The 20330-nt window shown below is 47.1% G+C and overlaps 1 protein-coding gene across 1 annotated transcript; it reads right to left on the bottom strand.

Moving 5' to 3' along the window:
* Positions 1–511: 511 nt before the first annotated feature.
* LOC115112308 (rho family-interacting cell polarization regulator 1-like) lies at positions 512–19917 on the bottom strand. Its single transcript, XM_029639292.2, has 17 exons — positions 19706–19917; positions 10643–10727; positions 10178–10299; positions 9979–10057; positions 9775–9798; positions 9592–9645; positions 9230–9379; positions 8855–8918; positions 8646–8689; positions 8421–8546; positions 7984–8132; positions 6006–6114; positions 3771–4469; positions 3487–3689; positions 3056–3158; positions 2818–2959; positions 512–1206 (listed from the first exon to the last, which is right to left on the bottom strand). The coding sequence occupies exons 3-17, from the start codon at positions 10294–10296 to the stop codon at positions 1136–1138; spliced, it is 2136 nt and encodes a 711-aa protein (XP_029495152.1). The 5' UTR covers positions 10297–10299; positions 10643–10727; positions 19706–19917; the 3' UTR covers positions 512–1135.
* Positions 19918–20330: the final 413 nt, after the last annotated feature.

Genomic DNA, 20330 nt, shown 5'->3' on the forward strand with positions numbered 1-20330 from the left:
GCTTGACTTGGGCAAGAGTTCACTGGAGCGGAGTACCTGCACCTCCAACGTTCTACTGCTTGAGCTCCTACTCCTCTTATAAAATATTAGCTCAAAAGTATTGTGGAGCTCTTACACCTAAAAATATACAGTACCGGCACCAAACATTTGTACCAGCACCTATTTTAGTCCAAGTCAAGCACTGTATATCCCATATACCTCCTTCAATTATCAATAATTTAGTTAAAGGTTAAAATAATATTGTGGGAATATGTCCTCCATCATGACCCAGGAGAGGGCAGTACAGTTTAGAAAGAGGTTAGTCTGGAAGTCATGGATGTAAAAGTTCTGCTTTTTGGGTATTGGATGCCAGCACAGAACATTTGAGGGGTTTTGTTTCATTGCTGCCGTTCTCAAATACTGATTTTTTTAAAGCACACCGAAAGTACTCTCATAGAAATACCATCCAATGTAGTAGGTTAACCAACAGATTTTTATAATAAAGTTTAAACATCTGAAAGCAGGCAACATATTTGCTCAACATTATTTATTTATATGAAACAGTAAATAATTGTATCTTTTATAGTGCACAATCTGTAAGTCATCCTGAAAATAAACAATGTATCAAAACTCTTCTTTATACTCATTCATATTCTTCTCTGGTTCGTAATAAAAATATCATTTTCTTCATGTATTCGTTAACTGACAATCCCTCTTTCTGTAACTTGAGGCACTTTCTGATTGAAGAGGCTCCATTAGACTAAAAATGTATCTTCACTGTAAGGTGACTGTGTGTGTACACGTGGCCTTTGGATGAGTGGACAACAATAGTCATTCATGTTTTCAATCACGAGTGGAGTGAGGGAGGCAAATATATTTATGTTCATTTGCGCAATCTCCACCTCCATGGCAGAAATTGCTTGTCTGATCTAGAAGAACTCCATGGCAGAAATTGCTTGTCTGATCTAGAAGAACTCCATGGCAGAAATTGCTTGTCTGATCTAGAAGAACTCCATGGCAGAAATTGATTGTCTGATCGAGAAGAGGAGCGGAGCTCTTTGATCTGTTAGTGGTGAAATGGTAAGGATCTCTTAAGAGAGTGGTGGGATTAGGATGGCATCTGATAATGGTCTGAAGAAGTGGCATCTCCATTATTTTAAAGGACAGTGGTGGCTATACTGCTGTGGGTTGAGGAGCGGGGTTCCTCAACACAGGATGCCTCATCACCTGCATGAAGCATAAATACAACTTACTCTCCACCAACGACACCTCCACAATCAATACAGTGCATTCAGAAAGTTTTCAGACCCCTTGACTTTTTCCAAATTTTGTTACGGTACAGTCTTATCCTAAAATGTATTAAATATTTTTTTCCCTCATCAATCTACACATAATACCTCAAAATGACGAAGCGAAAACAGGTTAATAATTTTTAGCTAATTTATAAAAAATAAAAAACAGAAATAACTTATTTACATAAGTATTCAGACCCTTTGCTTCGAGACTTGAAATTGAGCTCAGGGGCATCCTGTTTCCATTGATCATCCTTGATGTTTCTACAACTTGATTGGAGTCCACCTGTGGTAAATACAATTGACTGGACATGATTTGGAAAGGAACACACTGGTCTATATAAGGTCCCACAGTTGACAGTGCATGTCACAGCAAAAACCAAGCCAAGAGGTCGAAGGAATTGTCTGCAGCATTGAAGGTCCCCAAGAACGCAGTGGAACCATCAAGACTCTTCCTAGAGCTGTCTGCCTGGCCAAACTGAGCAATCTGGGGGAATAGCCTTGGTCTGGCCATGACCAAGAACCCGATCGTTACTCTGACAGAGCTCCAAAGATCCTCTGTGGAGATGGGAGAACATTCCAGAAGGACAACCATCTCCGCAGCACTCCACCAATCAGGCCTTTATGGTAGAGTGGCCAGACGGAAGCCACTCTACAGTAAAAGGCACATGACAGCCCGCTTGGAGTTTGCCAAAAGGCACCTAAAGGACTCTCAGACATGACAAACAAGATTCCCTGGTCTGAGGAAACCAGGATTAGACTCTTTGGCCTGAATGCCAAGCGTAAAGTCAGGAGGAAACCTGGCACCATCCCTACGGTGAAGCATGGTGGTGGCAGCAGCATCATGCTGTGGGGATGTTCTTCAGCGGCAGCACCTGGGAGACTAGTCAGGATCGAGGGAAAGATGAACGGAGCAAAGTACAGAGAGGTCCTTGATGAAAACCTGCTCCAGAGTGCTCAGGACATCAGACTGAGGGAAGGTTCACCGTCCAACGGGACAATAACCCTATACATACAGCCAAGGCAATGCAGGAGTTGCTTCTGGACAAGTCTCTGAATATCCCTGAGTGGACAAGTCTCTGAATATCCCTGAGTGGCCAAGCCAGAACCCAGACTTAAACTCAATCAAACATCTCTGGAGAGACCTGCAAATAGCTCTACAGCAACACTCCCCATCTAACCTGACAGAGCTTGAGAGGATCTGCAGAGAAGAATGGGAGAAACTCACCAAATACAGGTGTGCCAAGCTTGTTATATTTTTATTTAACCTTTATTTAACTAGGCAACTTTTATTTAACTTGTAGTGTCATACCCAAGAAGACTCAAGGCTGTAATCGCTGCCAAAGGTGCTTCAACAAAATACTGAGTAATGGGTCTGAATACTTATGTAAATATGATATTTCAGTTTTTTATTTTTTATTCATTTGCACATCCTACAAAATAAGTCTGAATACTTTCCAAAATCACTGTATATACAAATTACACACACATCTCGATCAACACCACTCACACTTCAAACCACTCAAGTCAGCAGATTCCCCCTCACCATGCTCCTTTGTGGCAGGGATGTCCATCTCTGTAACCTGCTCCTCCTCCTTCTTGTCTTCCACTTTCTCCTTCTCTTTTTCTTCCTCTTGCTCTTCCTTTGTCTCACTGGAGGCCTGCAGCTGCTCGCTACTCTCCTCCTCCTATGTAAATGTTACATGCAAAGTTCTCTACAGTTCAGAACACTGAAACATAAGGCACTATTTATACAGGCATAAACCCATGATCATTATCATTACCTCAGAGCTGCAGTCTGCATCTAGAGGAGGACAGTCCTCATTCCGGAAGCCTTCAGGGGCCTCGACAATGATTTCTATAACATCGTCCTCACACTCATCACTGCTGAGGAAAGCAAAAAGGAGAATATTACAGACCACAATCTGACACACTTAATCTGACACACACACCCAGACTCTGACTCACTCTGTGTAATACAAAATATTGAGCAAACAGTTCTGTCTTATGAAATGGATAGGAAGGATTTGGGCGCATTCAAAGTAGCGTGAGAGTAGAGCATTAGAAAACAGCACTATGCAACTTCACCCAGTATTATACAAACTAAATCCACCATCCAGATTCAACTAAATTCACATACCATTCCGCTTTTCAAACACTAGATGGCAGGATGAGTTCAGTTAGAGCCTGATACATAATAGAAGGGAATGCTGACCTCTCAGCAAAGTCCCTTGTCTCGTTTTCCTTCTCTTGTTCCTTCTCCTTCTCATCCCTCTTCTGTTCATCTTCTTCCTCTTCTGCATGTTCTTTCTCCTCCTCTTCTTCATCATCAAGGTCAGAGCAGTTGAGAAAATCAAAGCTCTCCAGGGCAGTCTCAACTTCCTGAGTGAAGCTGAAGGACCGACTGTGAGATCGACCCTACGGAGGAAAGAGACTTAGTACACACATCACACAATTACATGTCTACCCACACACAATTACATGTCTACTGTCACATACACTCACAGTCACTGTCTCTTCAGGTAGTGTTAGCTCTTGTGGTTGAGTAGATTGGAGTCTGTGAATGTGTTCCGCGGAGGACTTTTCCTCCCTCAGTCCCTCTCCCAGTACACAGTCTGTGGGAAGAGGCTCAACTCCAGCCCTAGGCTTCTCGGCCTGCAGTGTTGAGGCTGGAGGAGCATCACCTTGATCCACTGAGGTTGAAACACATGACTCTGGGCCCCCAGACTCATGCAAGTCCAAGGCTTCATGCATGTCCTGGTTAGAGCAGTGAGAAGCCACACAGGAGACTTCAAGGTCTAAGCGGGGTAGGGGTTCTGGAGTTTCAGAGGACTCAACTGATTGGTCAGACAACCTGTTAGTCGAAGCACAGTCTATGGCTCTCTCACTGACATGGCTGAGAGATCGTGAACACTTCAAATGGCCATTCATCAGTGTACACTTCACAGAGTCTGTTTTGCCAAATCCCTTGGTGGCGTCTGGCTCCCCTTCCTCCTGATTGGACAAGAGGGATGGGGTAGAGACGCTTGATTGGCGGGGATTGAAGGAGATCTGGATAGTGGGTGTGGTCTGCAGGCTGTGAGTGGCCATCATCCTGTGTGTGTGTCCCATGGCTGGGCTGGAAGAGTCGTCTGATGATTCAGAGGAGTTTGACCAGACTGTACCATTCTCCAGCTCCCCTGGTCTCCTCAATAGATACTACACAGCGATAAATGAGAGAGGGAAGGGGTGGGGCAGAGGAAGAGAGAAATATGTCATCAATAATAGGCGAGTCCATCTGACAAAACATGGAGTAAAATTTGTTTTATTTCCTTCTGGAAAGGAGAATTTAAATTCCTATTTTGATGACCTGTCATACAATTTTTTGCTTTGTATTTTTCAGCCCTTTTTCCTCCCCAAATGCGTGGTATCCAATTGGTAGTAGTTACAGTCATGTCTCATCGCTGCAACTCCCGTACTGACTTGGGAGAAGCGACACACAACCCAACCAAGCTGCACTGCTTCTTGACACAACGCCCATCCAACCCGGAAGCCAGCCGCACCAATGTGTCGGAGGAACACCTGGCGACTGTGTCAGCGTGCACTGTGCCCGGCCCGCCACAGGAGATGCTAGTGCGCGACAAGACAAGGATATCCCTTCCGGCCGAACCCTCCCTAACCCAGACGACACTGGGCCAATTGTGCGCCACCCCATGGGCCTCCCGGTCGCGGCCGGCTGCGACAGAGCCTGGACTCGAACCCAGAATCTCTAGTTGCACAGCTAGCACTGCGATGCAGTGCCTTAGACCACTGCACTACTCAAGAGGCCTCCTGTCACACAATTAACTTGGCTAAAACATCATTATGACAGAACAATTACACCAGAACTGCGCACTGAACATATGCTTTAAATACAAATATGATTTTCAATATATCTGAAGGACAAAATAATCAAATTCCGTAGATGGCACTGCGTTTCAGAAAATTGCAATGATCAGACTACATTGACCAAGACTCACTCACTGGCTAGTTCACATTTACCAAGTACAGAACACTGAAAATCATGACTTGATGACAAAACCACCACACAACCATATTTCAACTACAGACAACCACACTTCTTCAACTGTATGCAGCCACACACCAACTGTGAGTGTATTCGGCTGGGTGGAGAGAGCCTGTCCGCCAAAGTGTAACGGAACACCTCCAACGTTGACCAGCGTTGGCCCAGTCTGGTCCTGCTCCGAGGAGAAACGCTCTTCGGCGTGGCGAGGAAGAGGAGGGAGAAATTGGACTACTACTCAACCACTATTAAACAGCTAATCGGACCACATCTACATTCATACTCACTTCTGGTCTCACACATATCATTGGTACCCTCATTCACTCCACAACCAGATCTCCACTCTTCACACAACTCACTCCTATCCTCACACACTTCTCTCCTACATTCACATAGCTCACCAATACACTCACACGCACCACAACCCACTCTTGTACGCTCACACAGTCCTCTCCTACACAGCTCACTGATACTCACACACCTCTACTACAATCACACACACACTACTGCTACCTCTACAAACACAGCAGCCAGGGAGCAGCTGAAACAGAACAAAATTTAACTAATAATAGCAAGTAGTAATCAATGGTTATAATAACAACAATAAAACAATACAATATTTAGGTTTTACAGACAATTATGAACTGCTGACTTAAGCATAGGTTAAAGCTGGGGAGAGAGGTGTGACTCACATAAAACACCTGCTCGCGCATAGAAGGTGTGTCTGGAGGGCTCTGATTGGACAAAAAGCGCTTCGAAACCGTACTGGAGGACGAGGTCTGGTCATCTTTATCAAACGGACTGAGAGAGAGAGAAGGATAGTGTGTGAGAGAGCGAGAGAGAAAGTGAGAGAGGGCAAGATACAGTTGAAGTCGGAAGTTTACATACAACTTAGCCAAATACATTTAAACTCAGTTTTTCCACAATTGCTGACATTTAATCCAAGTAAAAATTCCCCTTCTTAGGTCAGTTAGGATCACCACTTATTTTAAGAATGTGAAATGTCAGAATAATAGTAGAGATAATGATTTATTTCAGCTTTTATTTCTTTCATCACATTCCCAGTGGGTCAGAAGTATACATACACTCAATTAGCATTTGGTAGCATTGCCTTTAAATTGTTTAACTTGGGTCAAACGTTTCGGGTAGCCTTCCACAAGCTTCCCACAATAAGTTGGGTGAATTTTGGCCCATTCCTCTTGACAGAGCTGGTGTAACTGAGTCAGGTTTGTTGGCCTCCTTGCTTGCACATGCTTTTTCAGTTCTGCCCACAAATGTTCTATAGGATTGAGGTCAGGGCTTTGTGATGGCCACTCCAATACCTTGACTTTGTTGTTCTTAAGACATTTTGCCACAACTTTGGAAATATGCTTGGGGTCATTGTCCATTTGAAAGACCCATTTGCGACCAAGCTTCAACTTCCTGAATGATGTCTTGAGATGTTGCTTCAAAATATCCACATAATTTTCCTGCCTCATAATGCCATTCGTTTTGTGAAGTGCACCAGTCCCTCCTACAGCAAAGCACCCCCACAACATGATGCTGTCACCCCGTGCTTCATGGTTGGGAATGTGTTCTTCGGCTTGCAAGCCTCCCCTTTCTCCTCCAAACATAACAATGGTCATTATGGCCAAACAGTTCTATATTTCATTCATCAGACCATAGGACATTTATCCAAAAAGTACGATCTTTGTTCCCATGTGCAGTTGCAAACCGTAGTCTGGCTTTTTTATGGCGGTTTTGGAGCAGGGTTTCTACCTTGCTGAAAGGCCTTTCAGGTTATGTCGATATAGGACTTGTTTTACTGTGGATATCGATACTTTTGTACCTGTTTCCTCCAGCATCTTCACAAGGTCCTTTGCTGTTGTTCTGGGATTGATTTGCACTTTTCGTACCAAAGTACATTCATCTCTAGGAGACAGAACGAGTCTCCTTCCTGAGCGGTATGACGGCTGCGTGGTCCCATGGTGTTGATACCTGCGTACTATTGTTTGTACAGATGAACATGGTACCTTCAGGCGTTTGGAAATTGCTCCCAAGGATAAACCAGACTTGTGGAGGTTTACATTTTTTTTCTGAGGTCTTGGATGATTTATTTTGATTTTCCCATGATGTCAAGCAAAGAGGTACTGAGTTTGAAGGTAGGCCTTGAAATACATCCACAGGTACACCTCCAATTGACTTAAATTATGTCAATTAGCGTATCAGAAGCTTCTAAAGCCATGACATAATTTTCTGGAATTTTCCAAGCTGTTTAAAGGCACAGTCAACTTAGTGTATGTAAACTTCTGACCCACTGAAAAATGACTTGTGTCATGCACAAAGTAGATGTCCTAACCAACTTGCCAAAACTATAATTTGTTGACAAGAAATTTGTGGAGTGGTTGAAAAACGAGTTTTAATACCTCCAACCTAAGTGTATGTAAAATTCTGATTTCAACTGTATTTACATTCGAGATATATATTATAGAAACAGCTGTATCGTGTGTTATTACTACTGACAAACTGAGTCAGTCTTGACACAAACAGTACTCTTTCTCTTACAAATTGCCTGGTTTGGCTATCACCAATAGAATGGGGAGATAGATGAAGGTGGAACAGGGGTTGAGGTGGAGGGAGGTGAGACAAGGGGATGAATTGGTAAAGAGGGATGATTGAGGTGAGACTGACCTCCAGTTGACCTCTAGGTTCAGTTTTACTGTCCCCAAGTCATTGATATCCACAGCAACCGTCTGAGGCAGTGGACAGAACAGGTCTAGTGTCTCACAGGACACGCTGCCAACCACCACGTGATTGGCCAAGCTCTTCAGCTCAGTCACCTTGGCAACCACAATGGACAAACAACCACAGTCAGTTGAATGGTAGCGGTAAGTGATGTTTTTTTAGGACTATTGTTAAGTTCTGGGTATTTTTGCTGTTTGTGTACAATAATGTGATAATAATATGGCAATACAGTAATAACATATCGTTATTATAAACATGTTTATAATATCTATATGTTATTATACATGTTATTATAAACAAAAACACGTTTATCCAGAGTTAATTACAGTAAATACTGATTTGATCATAAACACTATCATGCTCCTTCCAAAGGGCTTTCTCACCTTGATTGACAGTAGCTCTGTGATAAGAGGCAGGAAGACATTGTCTTCACTGTCCCACACCTGTTTACTGCTGACCTCCACACGGCCTTTCATCCGCCAGCGCTGACGCCCGTAACGCATCAGAACCTGGGGGTCAAGGGTACCATCAGTTACTCATGTGTGTGTGTATACTGCATGTGTGCATATGTCGGTGTAGGTGAGTGTGTGTCAATGAGTTATTCTCACCTCATATTGGTCTCCTGCACACAACCGTGCATAGCCAATCAGACCTGCAATACAAGAGACATACAGTTACAGCACATAACATATGCACACAGGGAGAACACTAGAATGAGAGAGAGAAAGAGAGTGAGGGGGTGGTAAGAACAGATGGGAGTGAGGGTCAGAACAAATTGGTGGGAGAAGGAGGGGGGGGGGGTGAGAAAATGACTCACCTTTCATCTTGATGTGAAACTCTCCCATCTGGTTCTCCAGTTCACTCTCCAGCGAACACATGTGCTGCAGAGAGAGAGAGAGAGACGAAGGAGAATGAGGCGAGAGAGAGAGGCGAGAAAAAGAGAGGCGAGAGAGATATCGAGAGAGAGAATGAGCCATTCATATCAATAATAATCTGTCATGTTTGTTGTCAAAGCAACATGACATTGCGGTCAAACTCTTATTTCTGATAAGTTACTTATTTCACGACGTACTTTACCTTACTTTCCATTCTGTAAATGGCTATTTTAAATGTTAAAAGGCTCTATGAAAGAGAGAATAGCCTTGTTCTCTAACACGTCTCCCCAGTGTACCCATAAGCCCCTGCTCCTTACCTCAGTGTACTCCCTGTAGCCCCTGTTGGCCTCATTCAGGCTCTCCCGTGCCTCCTTGCTCCCTGTGGCAGAGTTAAAGGCTGCCACCATCTTGCTGGCCCCATCCCTCAGCCGCCGCTGCATACAGTAAGCATCGTACAGCTCCTCTACCTGGAACGTTACAGCAACATTACAGCTGTGCAGAAACACTATGGTGATGCAGACCTGTAAAGCTCCTTAATCTGCTACCAAAAAGTATTAGAGATGGTTATACTATAACAAAACAGAGTCTACTCTGTAGTTACAACATTATGACAACACTATGACAAATGTATGGCTAACAGGTATCTTACTGCACTGCAGATGAACACACAAAGTCATACCTTGCTGAGGTGGAACTCCAAGCGACGCATAAATCTCTCTATAGCCTTCACTTGCTGATAAAGCACAAAGATCAAAGACAAGTTATTCAGTCATTAAATCACCCCAAAATGTACATATTCATTAGTTTATTAATAGAGTTGTGAATTAATACAGTCATCTCCCCTGGTGTGATTGAAACCCACCTTATCCAACTCATACAGAGACCCCTGCAGAGAGGAAGGGAGGCATATAACAGTTAACATCACCTTGCACACAGTATTACTCTAACAGAATGTCCTGAGAAATTAAATGTCCCCTAAGTGGGATGGTGCGAGCGGCATTGGCCAGTGTGGTGATGATGGGTTAGTACTTGTCAGACTGGTGTGATTGGTGGTGTGTGTTCTCACCAGACGGCCATTTCTCTTGCTCTCTCTTATCTGCTGCCCCAGGCTGCCCAGCTCCAGCTGGTGGACCTGCAGGAATGACCTGAGAACACAGCATTGTGATGTCATTTCCTGTTTCACTTTGAATAATTTCCTGTATCGCTGTAGACCTGTCTGCTACAACAGTCAGGCCAGTCGTGTGTGTGTGTGTGTGTGTGCTCACTGTAGGCCTCTCCTCAGTGCAGAGTACACCTCGTCCAGCCTCTCAGGCTGAGGTATTTTAGGGGTTGGGTTCTTGGTAGAACCTGTAAACATCCTGGCTCCTTTAGAGGGCGATGCCATGAACTAAACACAGAGAGAAATATACTTTGTAATAGACATAGTGGAGTACTGAAGATTAAGAGAGAGACAATAACACACACACATGCAATGGTGTTTGCTTGTAGTGGCTTCATACTCCACAGGGGGTGATAAGTGGCTAGTACACATACAGGCAGCCAGACACACACAGACACACTACTGCCAATGAGTAGATTTGGCTCAATGAGGAAGATAAGGTCACAGTTCATAGACACTGCAGGGTGGACTTGCTTTTCTCTGCGTGCCAGCCATCAGTGTGTTACAGCATTCAGGTCTGGAGAGTCTGTCTGTGTGTGGGTGTGCGTGTGATTGAGTGCATGTGTCTTACCTGTGGTGTTAAGGTGGACCGTCCCTACTGCATGCTGGGAGGACTTAGCACGGCGGGGTGGCTTCCATAGATCCTAGGACACATCCTGTAAAGGAACAGGAGGGAAGACATTACAGGTCGGACACACACGCTCTCTTCCCCCTCTTACTCTCTACCATACTCCATCCCACTCCATGGCTTATTTTCAAATGCATCCTTCCCAAATATCCTTTCCTTCATGACCTTTGATGAGAAAGGACGAGATAAGTGATATTGGAGAAGACAAAATGCGTATGGGGAAGGAGAGCCATTTAACAGACCTGTTAGGAGTGTGTATTGGAGGCGAAGTCAGGTGCAGGAGAGCAGATTGTAGTGAACAGGCGCACTTTTTATTCCGGTCCAAAGTGACAGCACAAAGTAAAATAAAATGTGCCCAAACACGGAACATAGACAAAACGTAATGCGCGTAACAAAATCCACAATTCCAAAATACACGTAACACAAACAATCTTACACAAAGACATGATGGGGAACAGAGGAATAAATACATATGGATTGATTGGGGAATGAAAACCAGGTGTGCAGGGAACAAGACAAAACAAATGGATACATGAAAAATTGAGCGGCGATGGCTAGAAAGTCGGTGAAGTCGACCGCCAAACTCCGCCCGAAAAAGGAGAGGAGCCGATGTCGGCGGAAGTCGTAACAGTACCACCCCCCAGTACTGCCGGCGAAGGTGGGACTCACGCAGTAGTTCAGGGTCTAATACATAAGCCACCGGAACCCAGCACCTCTCCTCCGGACCGTACCCCTCCCACTCCACGAGGTACTGAAGGCCCCCCGCCCGACGGATGGAACGGAGTACGCCAGGGCCCCCTCGATGTCCAGAGGGGGCGGAGGAACCTCCCGTACCTCAGACTCCTGGAGCGGACCAGCCACCACCAGCCTGAGAAGAAACACATGGAACGAGGAGTTAATGCGGTAATCGGGGGGAAGCTGTAACCTACTTCGTTCACTCTCCTCAGGACTTTAAATAGCCCCACAAACCGCAGACCCAGCTTCCAGCAGGGCAGGCAGAGGGGCAGGTTTCGGGTCGAGAGCCAGACCCTGTCCCCTGTTGTGAACACCGGGGCCTCACTGCGGTGATGGTCCGCGCTGGTCTTTTGGCGCAGCGCGGCCTGCTGGAGGTGACCATGGGTGGTTTCCCAGGTCTCCTCCGCGCGTCTGAACCACTCGTCCACCGCAGGAGCCTCGGTCTGACTCCAATGCTACGGTGCCAGAACCGGCTGGTACCCCAATACACACTGAAAGGGGGAGAGGTTAGTGGAGGAGTGGTGGAGCGAGTTCTGCGCCATCGCTGCCCAGTGCACGAACGCCGCCCACTCCCCCGGCCTGTCCTGCAAATAGGACCGCAGAAACCTGCCCACATCCTGGTTCACTCTCTCCACCTGCCCATTACTCTCGGGGTGGAAACCCGAGGGAAGGCTGATCGAGACCCCCAAACGTTCCATGAACGCCCTCCAGACTCTCTAAGTGAACTGGGGACCTATATCCTCAGGCACCCCGTAGTGCCGGAAGACGTGTGTAAACAGGGCCTCCTCAGTTTGTAGGGCCGTAGGGAGACCAGGCAGAGGGAGGAGACGACAGGACTTAGAGAAACGATACACAACGACCAAGATTGTGGTGTTCCCCTGTGAGGGAGGAAGATCCGTTAGAAAATCAACCCTATAGGAGTGACCAAGGCCGTTGTGGAACGGGTAAGGGATGTAGCTTACATCTGGGCAGGTGTCTAGGAGCCTTACACTGGGCGCACACCGAGCAGGAGGAAACATAAACACTCACATCCCGAGCCAAGGTGGGCCACCAGTCCTTCCCAGACAGACAGCGCACCGTCCGAACGATCCCCGGATGACCAAAGGAGGGTGATGTGTGGGCCTAATAGATCAACTGCTTACGGACAGCAGACGGAACGTACTGAAGTCCGACGGGACACTGGAGGGGAGCAGGCTCAGTTCGCATCGCCCACATCCAGCTCCCACACAACCGGCGCTACCAGGCAGGAGGCCGGGAGAATGGGAGTCTGATCCATGGCCCGCTCGTCTGTGTCATACAGCCGGGAGAGTACGCCTGCCTTAACATTCTGGGAACCTGGTCTGTAGGACAGGGTAAACGCAAAACGGGTAAAGAACATGGCCCACCTTGCCTGACGAGGATTCAGTCTCCTAGCTGCCCGGTTGTATTCCAGGTTGCGGTGGTCAGTCCAGATGAGGACAAGGTGTTTAGCCCCCTCAAGCCAATGTCTCCACGCCTTCAAAGCCTTAACCACAGCCAACAGCTCCCGGTCCCCCACATCATAGTTCCGCTCCGACGGGCTGAGCTTCTTCGAGAAGAAAGCACAGGGGTGGAGCTTCGGTGGCGTGCCTGAGCGCTGGGAGAGCACGGCTCTGACCCCAGCCTCTAACGCATCCACCTCCACTATGAATGCCAAAGAGGGATCCGGATGGGCCAGCATGGGAGCCGAGGTAAACAGAGCCTTCAGGTGACCAAAATCCCTGTCTGCCTCAGCTGACCACTGCAGACGTACAGGACCCCCCTTCAGCAGTGAGGTAATGGGAGCAGCCACCTGGCCAAAACCCCGGATAAATCTCCGGTAGTAATGGGCAAACCCTAAAAATCGCTGCACCTCCTTTACCGTGGTGGGAGTCAGCCTATTACGTATGGCTGCTATGTGGTCACTCTCCATCTCCATCCCCGATTTGGAAATGTGATACCCTAGGAAGGAGACGGACTGTTGAAAGAACAGGAATTTCTCAGCCTTGACGTACAGGTCATGCTCCAACAGTCGTCCAAGTACCTTGCGCACCAAGGACACATGCTTGGCGCGTGTAGCGGAGTATATCAGAATGTCATCGATATACAACACTACACCATGCCCGTGCAGGTCCCTGAACATCTCATCTACGAAGGATTGGAAGACTGATGGAGCATTCATCAACCCGTAACGCATGACGAGGTACTCATAATGCCCTGAGGTGGTACTAAATTCTGTCTTCCGCTCGTCTCCCTCTCAGATACGCACCAGATTGTACACACTCCTGAGATCCAGTTTAGTGAAGAAGCTCGCCCTGTGCATTGTCTCAATCACCGTGGCGATAAGAGGTAGCGGGTAACTGTACCTCACCGTGATTTGATTGAGACCTCTATATTCCATGCACGGGCGCAGACCTCCATCCATCTTCTTCACAAAAAAGAAACTCGAGGAGGCGGGTGTAGTGTAGGACCGAATGCACCCCTGACGCAGGGATTCAGAGACATATGTCTCCATAGCCACTGTCTCCGCTTGCGACAGGGGATACACGTCAGGGGATACATTTATCGCACAATCCCCCAATCGATGGGGTGGTAATTGAGTCACCTTCTTCTTAGAGAAGGCGAGAGCCAAATCGGCATATTCTGGGGGAATGTGCACGGTGGGGACCTGGTCTGGACTTTCCACCATGGTAGCACCAACGGAAACCCCTATACACCTCCCCGAGCACTCTCGCGACCACCCCGTGAGAGCCCTCTGTTGCCAGGAAATGGGGGGGTTATGACGAGCCAACCAGGGAAGGCCCAGTACCACGGGAAACACAGGAGAGTCAATGAGAAAGAGACTGATTCTCTCATCGTGACCCCCCTGCATCTCCATGACCAGGGAGATGGTGGCCTCCCTGATTAGCCCGGACCCTAATGGTCGACTATCCAGAGTGTGAACCGGAAAAGGTCTATCTACAGAAATAATGAGGATCCCTAAACTAAGTGCTAACGCTCTGTCAAGAAAATTCCCAGCTGCGCCTGAATCGACAAGCGCCTTATGCTGGGAATGCGGGGAGAACTCAGGGAAATAAACAGGTACAAACAGGTGGACAACAGAGGACTCTGGATGAGAGTGGTGCATACTCACCAGGGGTGACGTCAGAGTGCCCTGCCTGCTGCCTCGACTCCCAGAGGGACCAACCCGGCACCGACCGGCAGTGTGCCCTCTGCGGCCACAGATGGTGCACGTGAAGGCCCCTCCTCCAGCCTTCCTACGCGCAGTCCCTCCCAACTCCATAGGCACTGGAGCGGGAGTGCTGGGAGATGGAACCGACTGAGCCCCCTCAGGACGTCCACAGATGACCAGCAGGTTATCCAACCTGATGGACATATCCACCAGTTGGTCAAAGGTGGTGGTGGCATCCCTGCAGGCCAGCTCCCGTCTGACGTCCTCACATAAGCTGCATCGATAGTGGTCGATGAGGGCCCTGTCGTTCCACCCTGCTCCGGCGGCCAAGGTCCGGAACTCCAGCGCCAATTCCTGTGTGCTTCTCGTCCCTTGCCTCAAATGGAAGAGTCTTTTAAACTCCTCGATGTGGTCAAATGCTGCGTCTTCCTCTCCCCACACAGTGTTTGCCCACTCCAGAGCTCTCTACGAGAGGCATGAGACGAGGGCGGATACTCTCTCCCTTCCTCAGGGAGCTGGGTGAACAGTGGGCAGGTATAGGTCCAGTTGTAAAAATAACCCTGGGCACTGTGCGGCTGTCCCATCATACTCCCTGGGAAGGGAGAGACGTAATTCCACTGGAGCTGGGTCTGGACTGGAAGCGTAGAGATTACCCCGGTTGAGCTGGTCGAGGCGCGGTCCATGGTCTGGACAACGCGATCCATCATGGCACCGAGATTATGTAGCATAGCCGCGTTCCTCGACGCCTCTGACCGGGGTACCTGCTCCTGCTGACTCCATGGTTAGGTGTAAGATTCTGTTAGGAGTGTGTATTGGAGGCGGATTCAGGTGCAGGAGAGCAGAGTGTAGTGAACAGGCGCACATTTTATTCCGGTCAATGACAGCACAAAGTAACATAAAATGTGGCCAAACATGGAACATAGACAAAACTTAATGCGCGGGGGCCTCCCAGGTGGGGCGCTGTACTGCAGCGCCAGCTGTGCCATCAGAGACTCTGGGTTCGCGCCCAGGCTCTGTCGTAACCGGCCGCGACCGGGAGGTCCGTGGGGCAACACACAATTGGCCTAGCGTCGTCCGGGTTAGGGAGGGCTTGGCCGGTAGGGATGTCCTTGTCTCATCACGCACCAGCGACTCCTGTGGCGGGCCGGGCGCAGTGCGCGCTAACCAAGGTTTCCAGGTGCACAGTGTTTCCTCCGACACATTGGTGCGGCTGGCTTCCGGGTTGGATGCAACTCGCTGTTGGCTGGGCTCCCTGCCTGTGCCATTAAACCCCTACAACTCATCCAGAACGCCGCAGCCCGTCTGGTGTTCAACCTTCCCAAGTTCTCTCACGTCACCCCGCTCCTCCGCTCTCTCCACTGGCTTCCAGTTGAAGCTCGCATCCGCTACAAGACCATGGTGCTTGCCTACGGAGCTGTGAGGGGAACGGCACCTCAGTACCTCCAGGCTCTGATCAGGCCCTACACCCAAACAAGGGCACTGCGTTCATCCACCTCTGGCCTGCTCGCCTCCCTACCACTGAGGAAGTACAGTTCCCGCGCAGCCCAGTCAAAACTGTTCGCTGCTCTGGCCCCCCAATGGTGGAACAAACTCCCTCACGACGCCAGGACAGCGGAGTCAATCACCACCTTCCGGAGACACCTGAAACCCCACCTCTTTCAGGAATACCTAGGATAGGATAAAGTAATCCTTCTCACCCCCCCCTTAAAAGATTTAGATGCACTATTGTAAAGTGGCTGTTCCACTGGATGTCTTAAGGTGAACGCACCAATTTGTAAGTCGCTCTGGATAAGAGCGTCTGCTAAATGACTTAAATGTAAATGTAAATGGATGCGCGCTGTGTTAAGAAGCAGTGCGGCTTGGTTGGGTTGTGTATCGGAGGACGCATGACTTTCAACCTTCGTCTCTCCCGAGCCCATACGGGAGTTGTAGCGATGAGACAAGATAGTAGCTACTAAAAACAATTGGATACCACGAAATTGGGGAGAAAAAGGCGTAAAATTCAACAAAACCTTTTTTTTTAAATCCCCAAAAAAGTAATGCGCGTAACAATATCCACAATTACAAAATACACGTAACACAAACACATGATGGGGAACAGAGGAATAAATACATATGGATTGATTGGGGAATGAAAACCAGGTGTGCAGGGAACAAGACAAAACAACTGGATACATGAAAAATGGAGCGGCGATGGCTAGAAAGCCAGTGACGTCGACCGCCGAACGCCACCCGAACAAGGAGAGGAGCCGACTTCGGCAGAAGTCTTAACAAGAACACAGCCTAGCTCCCACTCACTTACTTCCCCTCCTTCCCTCAGAGCTTGTCTGCTGTTTCATGTCCAATGCTATGTGGCTGCATTGTACATAGCTCAACAACCACAACAACCAACACTGAATCCAGCAAACACTCTGTGCTTTTACTTCCTCTCTCTTTCTCCTTTCCTTCCCTGTTCCCCATTAACCCGGTTCCCCCCCACTTCCTCCCCTTCTGCATCCAATCCTGAATACAGGAAGTATGATGGCTGACTCTACACAGGACATTCTACAGAGGAGCTTGGGCCAGGAATATATAACCATCTGTGTGTGCAAGTGTACACATATGAGTATGACTGTGTGAAAGAGTGTAAAACTGCCAATCTTCCTCCTGCTCATATATTCAAGGCATTTGTTAGATTGCATGTGTGTCCACTGTGTCATACGCATTACACACACACTACAAAATGTTCTGGTTGAAGTACTTTGGAAAAGAGAGTACAATAACAGTCTAAACAAGCAAGACACCAGCCACATGTACAGTCACCATGAACAGAGCCTCTCCAAGAAAAGAGGGTACCGTAATAAGCATTACAGCCACCCCACAGGGTAGGTGTCTTAGCTATGATAAAAGGATTAAAGGCTAAAGTTGATCTTACTAGCGAAGGCCAAACCTAAATTAACACAAATATTCAGTAAATGAGCTGAGGCGAGGCTAAAACTCCACATGCCTGTAGATGAAACTGACATGACGACTCAGCAGTAGCCTACCTTTTACACAGAACACCACTTACTACCAATTGCTATCCCAAACAGTGTTAGTTACCCTTACTCCACCCTGCATCTTTATGGTTGGGTGTTTCTGTGAGAGAGTAAGTGGCAGGCAGAGAGAGAGGGAGAGAAGGACAGATGGACAGATCAACTAAAATAATCTTAATTTGAAGCCTATTTAATATAATGTACACATGCAACCTCTACCATCACCATGGAACTATCCAAGTGATTTCTGGTCTAAGATTGTGAAATCCTTAGACCATGCTGAATTCCAAGCGTCCAGTTTAATCCTTAATCCATGCCGGACAATGAGAGGATTAGTTTAGGTTAGTCAAGGTCAGGTTTAGTTTGGATAGAGGTGTGGTTTGGGTAACAAATCTGATAAATGAAGGCTGTCTTTATTACATTTTATGGATTCTTTTTTTTTTTACCAGCCAACACATTCACTAACATAGACATACACAAACACACATACACAAAACACAGCAGCCCCCACATACACTTCTCATCTCAGACATGAACCTCCAAACACACACATGCCGAAACTCAATCCCTGCCAGTGCCACCCCTTGATCCAGGTGTAGACTGCAGTAGATCTATATTTGTGATGTTTATGTTTTTCTGTGTGTGTACCCCTTTCTTCACCAGTGTTAGTGAGCAGTTGATGGGATCATTAGCTATTATTAATCCTCTCCACAGGCGGCTCGCACACAAAGGACAGATTGTAAGAATTAACCCACGAGGCTGAGTTTCCATAGAGCTGTTCCACACACTCAGCAGGCCAGCACATGAGCAGCAGGCCACTCTCTCACACACAAACACACGAAGCCATACTCTATGGACTTTATGCAAACGCAGGACGGTCAAGAAATATTGGATGGTTTGCATAAAGTCCATAGAGTATGGCTTCGTGTGTTTGTGTGTGACAGAGTGGCCTGCTGTTCATGCGCTGGCCAGCCAGACTTACTCCACTGTAATTTTGTAAGATTTACAAGGCCTTCTTGTGAACGATCTCCCTAAAAAGGGTTAGAATTACAGTAATAATGTAGTCAGTGAAGAGATTAATATATTTCTTTTTAACCTTTATTTAACTAGGCAAGTCAGTTAAGAACAAATTCTTATTTTCCATGACGGCCTAGAACAGTAGGTTAACTGCCATGTTCAGGGGCAGAACGAGAGATTTTTTACCTTGGCAGCTCAGGGGATTCAACCTTCCGGTTGCTAGTCCAACACTGTAACCACTAGGCTACCTGCCATCCCAGAAATTCATTAATTCAATGAAACCATGAGGTCATCATTGTGAGACAGTGGCCTTGCACTGTTGTGCATGTGGAACTTCGTCATAAATTCATTCAAACTATCCTCCACTGCACAAGCAGTGAGTTACATTCAGGGTAGGGGTGATGGGGACTGGTCACCTGCATGAATAAACGATTTAACACAGATTATAAAGGAAGGACCATGTGGATAGATGCAGAGAAACCCATCGACAGATTGACAGACACCCAGTGGTGTGAAAAAAAGAGATTGAGGATAATCCTTTAATCTCTAAAAACACAGACATAAATGGACGACATAGGCCATGGCGAACAACTCCAAAACAGCGCACTTGCGCAGCGTTTAGGATGCTCCACTAAATTGGAACATGGCCTCAAAGTTTTCAACCCGGTAAACTCGAGATCCTGGACTCAGTGGTTGTGGATGTTTTCGCCTCTGGGTCACCAAAAAAGAAAAGAAGGATGTATTGTCGGTCACGTTACGGGTGATAACCACAGCGTGACATCTTCTCCCCAACCCCAAATCTCTCCACCCCGTAACGCCCAACCTGGCAACATTTTCCAACCCCCCACTGTCCGGTAGAATGAAAAGAAGAAGAACATGACTTGGCTCTTTCAATTTGAACAAAACCAAGCCTAGTTAAAAACGTTTAGTAGCCTACCAGAACATCTTTTTATGCACAATCTGTCACTTTGCCACATAGCGGAAGAGTTTGAGAAAGCCGTAAATAACACTATAAACTACACTATGAATGCAAACCCCCGGTTTAGAAAAGAGGAGGGAAATTATTCTTACAAGTTGCTGTTGTTACGTACATGTCCAAAGGATCCGATGTTTCATTCGCCGCTATTCCGACCGGAGAACGATAGTCCGATGTTTCGATGTGAGAATAAAAAGGTAGGCCTATCCAATTTCAGCATGGGCGCTGTCCTTACTCCGACTCCCAACAAAATTTTCACTTTGTCACTGTCACTCTCGCTCATCCTCCCCTCCCCTCCCCCTCTTCTCCTGGCGACGCCACGGGGCTACCCCCCCCCCCCCCCTAGTAAGGGGTGTGGCGTTCGGTGTAAACGGAAAAAGCGCGTCTGTTTCTGACGACAAGAATCCCGTTATATTTTGGGAATACGAAGGGGAGGTGAAAATACGTTTTTCATAAACATCGACGTTTCAGGATTTTCTTGCAGTGTTCTGGAGCCATCAAGCGTCGCACATACCCATCTGCACTTGGGGCCAATAGAAACAGCTTCTAGCACATAACAAGTGTTTACATTGCCAAAGCAAGTGAGGCAGATAATATAAAAAAGTGAAATAAACAATAAAAATGAACAGTAAACATTACACATACAGAAGTTTCAAAACAATAAAGACATTACAAATGTCATATTTATATATATATACACACACAGTGTTGTAAGAATGT

Source organism: Oncorhynchus nerka, linkage group LG27, assembly GCF_034236695.1.
Source record: "Oncorhynchus nerka isolate Pitt River linkage group LG27, Oner_Uvic_2.0, whole genome shotgun sequence".
Taxonomy (NCBI): Eukaryota; Metazoa; Chordata; class Actinopteri; order Salmoniformes; family Salmonidae; genus Oncorhynchus; species Oncorhynchus nerka.